Below are 10,220 nucleotides of genomic sequence, written 5' to 3'. Positions count from 1 at the left end.
TCCTTCCTTCCTTCCTTCCTTCCTTCCTTCCTTCCTTCCTTCCTTTCTTTTCTTTCTTTTTAGAATAAACAGGAATTGAGAGCGTCCCAGAATAATTTGGCTTGCACAGAGCATTGGTGCTTTTAAGTGGAAGCCAGTAGTCCAGTGATGGGTTCACTATATTTTTTTGGTTGTGGTTTCACCCATACACATTATGGATCTTGGCTAGGAGCATTCCATTTCTAAGCGTTTCTGTCCTTCTGACTTCTTTCCCACTCTACCACCCGTAATGCTTGACTATGCTTTTTGGGACTTCCAGTATTCTGTTCATTTGCTTATCTATGCATTTAACTTATTTTCAGTCCCTGCTGAAAGGCATAGATTATAAGTGTTGTTCCTCTCAAACTGGATTTTACATGGATGGTATATACATACACCTGCATTGTATTATTGGCATTTAGCCGTAGACTTAGGAACCTTCACAAACAACCTGAAACTTAGCTGTGCCATGTAATCCCTTCTCATAGATTTGTACATCTGGAAAGGACCCCAGAGAATAATTAGTCCATATAAAGAAGTTGAGGCCTGAGAAACTAAGACCCTTCCTGAGGTTCCAGAGCTTGTGAGTGGAAGAGCCCACATGAAGGAGACCTGGCCTGGAGGGCAGGGGTCCACAAGATGGTTGGCTGTCGGGTCATCTTGATCATTGCACTCTTGATTTATAAAGTTTTTGATGCCTCTCCCAATAAAATAGATTTCCGTCACTCTAATTTTTACTGCCTTCAATATTGTAAAAATATGGTACCATGTGAAATATATGTGTAAACAGCAACCCTTTAAGTATGCTTAGGAAGTTGGCACTGTGACATAACTGGCAAAGAGAATGGCTTTTTTGACCAGTTGGAGAAAAATAGCCAAGAGCAACAGGATGTTAGCTGTCCTTTACAGATGCTGCTGCTGACAGCAGTTTTATCTGTGTGTGCGAGGATGGCTGAAGTAACAGGCTGTGATCCTGGTCCTCCCCGGCTCGGGACTCCTCTGAGCCAGCCGTCCTGCCACTTGTAGAGGCGACGAGGCTGGCCTTGTTTAGGTCAGAGGCCAGGGACAGTCCATGCTCAGTACACCTCTCTCTGTCGAATGAATGCTAGTTTGGCCTTCCATTGCTCATGTTCTAGACCATTTCATAGGGTAAACTGATATTCTCAAAGGGTGGGTGTCCATAAATATTTGTTGAAGGAATGAAAGTGGGTAGCATACATTCCCCAATTATGTAAACTACTTGACCATCACCAACAAAAGTCAGCAAACAGTTCATTTTTCTTTCTTTCTTCTTTTTTAAACAATTCACTTTTCGAGAGAGTCTCCTTTCTGCTTTATCCTGTGCTCCTATTCAGGTGGGAAGGGAAGTTTACTGTAGAAGGGGCTTGGGAAGAAGGAAGTACCTACTGTTTGTCAAGCACTTTTCATTGGTTATTCCCTTTAGCCCTCTTAAGGATTTTGTTGGTATTTATTACCCATGTTTTATAGCAAGGAGAAAGGATTCAGAAAGGTTAAATAATCTGTCCTAGGTCACACAGTTAACAAATGGCAGAGCCAAGTTTGGGAGCCAGGTCTCTCTGGCTCTTTCTCCACTCACATTAACACAAGCTCTGATGAGTCTGACCACTTTTGGCATGTTCCATATCCTGGATTCTCCTCCTGCTCTCCTGTAACTAGATCTCAGGAAAAATGATATCATTCTCTCTAGCAGATCAGGCCTGAAAAAGGCACTCTTTCGGCCCTAATCAACAGTACCGAGTCCTAGATACTCCTTTCAAATCTACCTTTACATATGGTAGCCAGATACCATATTGATTTATTGGACTAGTTAACAAATTGGCTCTGGGCTTTTTCTTTTATTTAGCTCATTTTCCTCTGGGATCTTGATCTGCTTTTTTCCAACTTCTCCTTCTGGACCCCAGATAAAGACTTCCTCCTTAGGTTTTCAACTCAAATCCAAAGCCAAGGTAAAAAGAATTTCCTTTATACAATAGTATTTGACTGGCAGTGCGGACTGGCTAATGTCAGCACTTTCCACTGCTTCAGGATTACAGCTGCAGCTGGGACTTTGTTTCTGGGGAGGGTTAGTGGATTGATTCCACAATTAGTGGTGTGACATGTTTAGTAATCTGTTAGGTGCGTTATTATTTTCCCTGTCAAATCTTTTTTCCCTTCCTTCCTAGACCACCCTTTATCAAGTTTTTTTTAAAATATGTCTTAATATGTGAACATCTTAATAATAATGTCTCTTATTGTCTTTATGGTTACTACCTTTATTATGAATATTTCAAGTCTTGTCCTAGGGCTGTTTTGGGGGGAGTAGCTACATATTACTTTGTCTTTTTTAGAAGTTGTACAGTATTTTTCATTTAATTTTTTTTCTTTTTTCCTTCTCTTTTCTTTTTCTTTCTTTTAGTGTTTCTTGATTGCTTCTTATGTGCTTTTTATGGTGCAGGCTGCTTGCAGGATAACGATGAATGAGACATGGCCCTCCCCTCCAGTGATGGGCAGGAGCAGACATGAAGTGATAAATGACAGTACGGGTAGTAGAGTGACTTGGGTACCCTTGGAATACACCAGAGCTACCAGCTATGCCTAGGGGAAGCCGGGGAAAGCCATTTCTAACAGAGGGAATATGATGTGCCCAGGGCAGTGTCCAGACACAGTGTGACATTGTTTGAAGTGGGAAACTCATTGTGACTAGCTAGAGCCTGCGTGGGAGGAGTTGGCAGGAGATGAGGCTATGGAAGTAGATCGGGGCCTGATTATAGAGGACTAACACATTTAAATTCATCCTGTAGACAACAGACAAGCCACTGGAGTTTTTTGAGCCAGAGAGCAATAAGATTATTATTATTTTCTTTCATTTTTATCATGATTTGACCCAAAGCTTGTTAGGACAGAATTACAACAAAGGAAATACTGTACGACGTGACTAGAAGTGACTAATTTAAAATCCTGTAGGAGCCAACCTGACATCAAGTGTCTCTTACTGGGCCAGTTCACAGCCTGTCTCTATCTGACTGTTAGATTTATGTCTTAGAAATTCTGATGGCCATATGGAAAATGGACTGCAGTGGGGAGAGACTAGTCCTAGGGAAATGAATGGGAGGTAAGAAGTATGCAGCAATAATATAAACTTAGCACATGATCCAGCAATCCCACTTGTAGCTATTTACCCAAGAAAAGTAATATATGTTCACACAAATACCTGTACATGAAGGTTTATAGCAGCTTTATTCATAATCATCAAACATTGGAAGCAGCCCAAATGTCCATGAACTGTTGAATGGATGAACAAGTTGTGATATATCCATAACATGGAATAAAAGGAATGAACTACACTACTGAAACACAGTTACACAGATAAATCTCAAAAGCACAATGCTAAGTGAAAGAAGCCACTCTTAAAGGCTAATACTGTATGATTTCATTTATTTGACTTTCTGGAAAGGCAGAGATCAGATCAATGATTGCTGGTGGGATGGGAGTGAGAATTGACTCTAAGGGGCATGGGGAGTGTCTATGATAGAATTGTTCTATAATTGTGGTGGTTGTTAAACAACTATATACATTTGTTTAAACTCATCAAACTACAATTTAAAAGGGTGAATTTTGTTGTATGTAAATTATACAGTAATTTTATTATCTCAATAAACTTGTTTTAAGACAAGAAACAGTGATAGTTTCTCTGAAACTATGAATCTCAGAAATGCTAAATGAAAGAAGCCAGACTCAAGAGAGTATATACTGTATGCTCCCATTTATGACATTCTAGAATGGACAAAATGAATCCATGGTGAAAGAAATAAGAATAGTGATTATCTGGGGGTGTGATGAGGGAAAGCAGGGTATTTACCGGGAAGGGGCATGGGGGATCTTTCTGGGGGTAATGGAAATGTTTTTTGTGGGTTGATATGATGTGGATTACATGGATGTATCCAATTGTCATCCCTCATCAAATTGTACACTTAAGATCTGTCCTTTTCATTATATATGAATTATATCTCAAAAGGGAATATAGAAGACTGGATTAAAGTGAAATAGAGAAGAGATCTGGTAATGTGTAGGATTTGGGAGGTGATGAAGAGAGTGTTTATAGCTTTGGAGACTGGTGGAATGGGTTACCATTTTCCAAGGTGAAGAGTAATGGGAAGCCAAACAGGTTTGGGAGAAAGATAACAAGTTATATTCTGTTGAGGTTGAGTACTCGTGGGATATCCTAGTGAAGTTGTCTAGAAGGCGATTGGAGTTACGGATTTGGTGTCCAGGAGACACTTGACTAAAGATATAGATTTGAATGTCATCATCATAATATTAATTGCAGCCATGAGAATACATGAGATCACCCAAGAAGAGAAGTAGAATTGAGAAGGAAAGAGCCCTGAGGATGCCACCCTGAGCAAACCTACCAGTGAATAGCTGGGCAGAAGAGAAGGAATGAAAGGAGGAGGAGAATCAGAAGAGAGCAGTGTCCTGGAACCAAGGGAGAAGAAAGTTCCAATAAGTAAGGGGTGGTCAACAGTTTCAGATGTTTGGGCTTCGCAGTAAGGTGGTCTTTGGTGATCACAGTGAGAACAGTCACTGACTTAGACAATGGGAGCAGAAGCAAATTCTTATGGGTTGGGGAATGAATAGGCATTAAGAAGATTAAGGCAGCTAAGTGTAGATTACTTTTCAGGAAGCTGCATCCAAGAAATAGGGAGATAAGGGTACCAAGGGTAAAGCAGAGGTGGAGCGAGGCTTCTTCTCACGTAGTCACTAGAATATTTTCAAGTTTGTTTTGATTTGGCTGGGGGCTGAAGGAAATACAGCTCAAGAAAGAAAATTTTCCTAAGGAAACATTGTTGAACAGGTGGTAGCAACAGTCTTTTGAAAATACTTGCTCTTCTGCACGATGAGGACAACACAGAAGAAGAAAGAAAGTAGCTCTCAGAACGGGAAAGACCTAGCTTGCCTGCACCCTTTAATGACAGGAACACTGCTCTATCTCATCTTGGATACTGAGTTTTTGAAATTCTAGAATTTCACATTTCTGCTGCCAAAACACACAATATTAAAGGTGAAGTTTAATATTCTCAGCACAACCTACTTTTTACCTTTTAAAATCTTGAATGTCCATGGAAAAGACCAGTCATAAGTTAAAAGGGTCGTTATAAGGACTTTTGTAGCCTGCCAAGGGCCCAAATCGTTTTTCTTAAGCTGAGTTGATTATTTTAAGAGATAAACCTGATACAAATGTTGTTTTTTCATACCATTTCATACCATACCCCCCCCACACCCCCTCCAGTTCCAGCCTCTGAGGGGAGCTGGGCTTTGCACTGGGTTGTAATGCTATCCCAAACGTAGCCCACTTTTAGATGGTAGTAGGTCCAAGCCTTGTGCGCATATGGGTGTAGTCAGAGCCAGAACTGATTTTGAGATTGTTTAGCACTGACGGGTTTTATTCACCTGGGTGAAAATTTAGTTGGCACTGCAAAGGGTGTTTTCTCTCTTTGGCTTATTTTTTTTTTCTTCCCAGAATGTTAGTTCTCAGCCTTTCAACTGAGATTCTTGGAATTTGCCTCTAAATTTGGGAAATGGTCAAGTAAATGTGTTGGCTGTTTAATGCAAGGTGTTTAAATAATGGGACTCATTGGTTGTCATTCTGATTTTAGTTTGTCTTCATTTGTGGTTGATGCTGCAAATTTGGTCACCATGTCCATCAAGCATTATTCTTACCTTGTTCCTCATACTATTATTATTAATAATATTACCATTTTATGAAACAGTGGAATCCTGTGTTCTTGCTTGTGTAATGTTAACATGGACTTGTAGATTTTGCAATTAAGTTTTTCTTTTTAAATGTCTTTTTTAGTGCTATATCACAAAAGATTTTTTTTTTTTTTCAGATTAAAAGGGGAATATTCTGTGGGATGATTGAAGATTAGGTAAAATATTCAGAAGAATGTACTGGCCATAAAAGTTATGAATTTGTTACCTAAAAGAGATAGGTGAAGGAGCTTTCTTTTATTTAGATTTTAAAGTACAGATAATTGATTTTTGTGTAGTTACATGATGGTAAATCCCTTCTCAGACTCTCTTTTGGTTTGTGATTAATTTTTGCAAATTAAATTGAATCCTAAAGAAGTACTATGGAAGCAGATTCATTCATGACAACTTTTCCTGAGAGAAAAACTTGAATATGATTGTCTAATCAGTGTTGCATAAATAGGAATTTTGGACATAGCAAAGTTACTGAGTATATAGGTATTGACAGATGGTGATTAATAGAGAAGATAAAGGAAATGAAAGGATGCTAAAGAAATATCAGAGAAATGATTTCCCCAAGTTCCACAGTGAATAAAGGGTAGAGTCATGAGAAGAATCCAGGTCTCTAGATTCCCCTTCTAGGATTCTTGGTCCTATATCAGACTTCCTGTTCAAAAGACAGTCTTTGGCACCATCTTTCTAGAAACTTACATTTACTTTTCTGTGTTTTTGAGAGGATTGAGAAATGGGAGAATCCTTCTTGAAGTAAAGACATCTGTTTGAAAATGAGTTTCTGGAAGATACCTCCTTGTGTTTTGTAGGTGTGAGCTGTGGCCTGTGACCTCTGGTTGAACTGTAAGGAAGCTCGTCTTTTCTCTTGGAAAGAAGATGTAGATGGTTTATTTGAGGGACACGGAGTAGGAAATTTGAGAATGAGTGGGACTTCTGAAAGTCAGATATATTTGATTTATGAATACCAAAGAGGACTGTGGAGAGGGTCTCATTAATGATAAGAGTAAAGGTTGCCAGCTGAGGTTCCAAAGTTAGTGTCGTAGTATCCTTGCATCCTGGGACAGAAGACTGCTCATGTTCTTGGTTTGCTCTTTGCAACAGTTGAAGAGTTAGGGAAGAGAATCCATAAAGAATCCAGAAACCATAGAAATTTGGTCTCTGGCACCTTCCCCTTTTCAGTGATACTAGTGATGCAGGATGGCTTGTCACAGTCCTGCTGTGTCTGCCACAGGCTCCCTCCTTTCTCTTCTGTCTTTCTATGTTGGGCCATTGTACTTTATTTTCTGTCTTCAAAGGGAAATTGAAACCATAGGAGAGGGGAAGAATACATATATTTTACACTTAGATATCTTCTTGACCTAGGCTGCAAAAGCAAGATCTTGGTTTAGGAAAATGCAATGGAAGGGCCCCAGGGAGATTCCTTCAGGAGATTTTTCTGTTTTCAGAATATGGTGGGACAATCCAGAACAAACCCAAAGCAGCTTTGATGTTGGATGCACTTGTTGTATTCCCATTCCCAACATTTTTTTTTTTTTTTTTTTTAATCCATATGCACAGAAGAATCATGCTTGCTAACTTTTAGAGGTCAGGTCACTTTCTGTGTAGAACTCAGGAATGTCAATAGAGTGGATGATAAAAACAGTGGAATTTTATAAATAAACATTGTTATCTCATTATCTCTAGAGCTTGATTAATTTCTCTTGAACTTGAAAGATTCTCTGCTTCTACTTCCACTCATTACTTATACTCACCAAATTTCTAAGCCTCTGGTGGGAGTTGATTGGATTCAGTCTTCCAGATTTTTGTTCACTTGTAACATAGAAAATGATCTTGTGTATTGTGTTATGTTGTATTTCTAGAACTCTATGGCTTTGATGTGCTCATAGATTCTACTCTGAAGCCATGGTTGTTGGAAGTAAATCTCTCCCCTTCTTTGGCCTGGTAAGTAGTCTGTTCATCAACTAGAAAAGGACAAACCTTCGATGAATAGCACTAAAACACTTTTTTTAAAAGTCATTTCTCTTGGCACTAGATTTTTTTACCCTAGTTATATTAGATAGAAATGACTAGAATTTCTAAATTTGAGGGATTTGTGACATGTGGTTAACCTCCAGATGGTAACCACGCGTCCCTATCTTACTAGGCAATTTGTGATCTATAACTATCTTCTTAAGCTTCTGAGGGATGCTTCTTGTGTTCATTTTTATTTCTAGTTCTCTCTTTTTCTTTTTAACTTTGTAGATGTTCTGCTAAGGCTAAAGAAATACATGAGGTATTATATTTCCTTTATTACTAAAGGTTTATACAGGCTCAAATCCACATATACTGTAAAGGTATAGAGCGGGGCCTAGGGTAGCATATATAATATTTGGTCCTTTTACCCTTTCTATATTCTGGTCTCCATCTAAGATTAGAGTCTAAAAACTTCAAACAATCTTAAAAATTTTTTTTAACCTATCGTTTAGAAGAAGGAAAGAAACATATTTTTCAATACCAGAGAGGATTGTGCTTATACCTGCAGCTGTAGCCAGAATTTCTATTAGCCATACACTTCTCTAAACAGCTAGAGAACCCTAGAGATTTATGCTAGAGACCACCCAGCAGCTGCATTTTTAAGGATGAAAAACGTTGGCAAAATGCCAAGTAATCAAATAAAGACAGATTGACTACTTCATGGGGTGGGAGTTTGGCTTAACCCCAATAGTAAGGTATAGAGCTAGATATCACAGAGATGCTTCAGATGTTGGGCCACTCTTTTGTTAAGTAAGCTCTTTGCAGATTGCCCAGCCAGGTGCATCATAGGATGTTAGAGATCCCCAGAATGATGCATTGGTCCAGTAGCCAAAGTAATCTGGTTCATGGAGGAACACCTCAACACCAAGGCCAACATGGCAGTCACTGCCACAGGGAGGCTTCCAGCTTTCAGTTCATGTTTCTGTTTCCATGTGGGTTCCTGCTGCATCATCTGGTGATAGTTTGGTATAACTTGTATTTTTTTGCCCTCATTTTGCAAGCCTAAAAGCTTAAGAAGACTGATTTAGAACAGAAAATGAAGCCTTAAAAAAAGTACAAAGATGACCAGAGTTCCTTCTCTTGCGTGTGAATGTGATTTGACTGTTAGAGCAGTAAAAAATAATTTGAATGATGGACACACTCATAAAGGAGCATATTAAAAGTCTAAACCTCTAAAATCTGCAGTGATAATGAAGCAGTATGTGACTTGTACACAGTTTGAACTGCATAAGACCTTTTGGAGTAAAAAGATTGCATGTCAGGGAATCAGCTTTGGTGCTGGACCTGCCCTACAGAGGATGAGTTTAACAGTGGGCTTTTATTTCTAGTATTTTTGCCCAGATTTCTTTTTCTTTTTCCATGGGTTTGATGTGCTTTATGTGTTGCTTCTCATCGACGTATGGAAGCTCTCCTATATTGAGGCCCATTAGGGGTAGCTATTCTGTTAATCTATAACATTATCGATTGGCCTTTCTTTCTCTCTTCTATTAGTGATGCACCTCTGGACCTAAAGATTAAAGCCAGTATGATTTCAGATATGTTCACTGTAGTAGGTGAGTAGTAGTGTTTTCTGAAGACTCACATAAAAGTTAACCAGAGCATCCATTTTGTCAGGCTCTCTAGGTGTTGCCAACTGGCAGTTCCTAAGCCATGCTGAATGTTTTGTACTGAAAAATTATATTTTCAGGCAAGTGTTTATATGTTTCTACTCCCCCTGGCTCCATCCTGTCCTGAGGCTGAACCACAACTAGGGCTGAGACCTAATTCCTGGGGCACAGGAATTATGAGCCGAGGAAGAGAATTAAGCAAAGGCCTGGAGAAAGTCTATTTTTCTCTGAGTTGAGAGAGTGCGCCTGACTGAAGCAGCTTTGTTACAAAGGAGACTGGCTATATTTCCACTAGACGGTCTCCGCTGGTGTCAACATGGCCCCTCCTGTAATAGTTATAGCTAAAGGCGGCCCGAGGAAGAAATCCCTTTCTGAGTAGATAAGCGAAAACTTTAAAAAGGAAATGGGCAGTCAGGTGGGTATATTGTGGGTTTGTTGTCATTTCCTAAGTACTCTAAAAAGGCATGACAAAATATATTCGAAATGAAATAGTACTTGGTGTACCAGCAGATGCTGTAAAACTTAGCCACTCTAGTCTCCCTGGATGGGAGTCTGCTTTTTAGGAAGTGAAATGAGCACACACCTAATTTCTTAAGCCATAGATAATCTAAGAAGCCCACTTTGAAAGGTGCCAGGACACCGCCTTCAGCTGTTCTAGAAGTAGACCTTGTAACAGGACAGGACCCCTCACCTGCTTTTGGGTTCTCCCAGTAAAAACAGCATTATTTTCCAGTCACCCTCTAGGAGACCACTTTAAAATAATTTGTTTTTATAAACAACTATGTATTTTTAAACGGTGGTTTGCACTTTTACTCTGAA

At 39.3% G+C, this 10,220-nt stretch overlaps 1 protein-coding gene across 2 annotated transcripts in view; it reads left to right on the top strand.

Annotated features, from left to right (window-relative positions):
- The window catches only part of TTLL5 (tubulin tyrosine ligase like 5), a 259,783-nt gene that overhangs the window by 57,105 nt on the left and 192,458 nt on the right, over positions 1-10,220 (top strand). For both annotated transcript variants that reach the window (XM_034993230.1, XM_034993229.1), the window contains exons 13-14: positions 7,641-7,722; positions 9,286-9,347. In XM_034993230.1, coding sequence (XP_034849121.1) covers positions 7,641-7,722; positions 9,286-9,347 — 144 coding nt within the window. The remainder of the gene's footprint in view (positions 1-7,640; positions 7,723-9,285; positions 9,348-10,220) is intronic.

The sequence above is a fragment of the Mirounga leonina genome, unplaced genomic scaffold, assembly GCF_011800145.1.
Source record: "Mirounga leonina isolate KUSES-001 unplaced genomic scaffold, KU_Mleo_1.0 Mir_82, whole genome shotgun sequence".
In the NCBI taxonomy this organism is placed as follows: domain Eukaryota; kingdom Metazoa; phylum Chordata; class Mammalia; order Carnivora; family Phocidae; genus Mirounga; species Mirounga leonina.
Note: the sequence above shows the minus strand (reverse complement) of the source record. Positions and strands in the feature narration are given on the sequence as shown.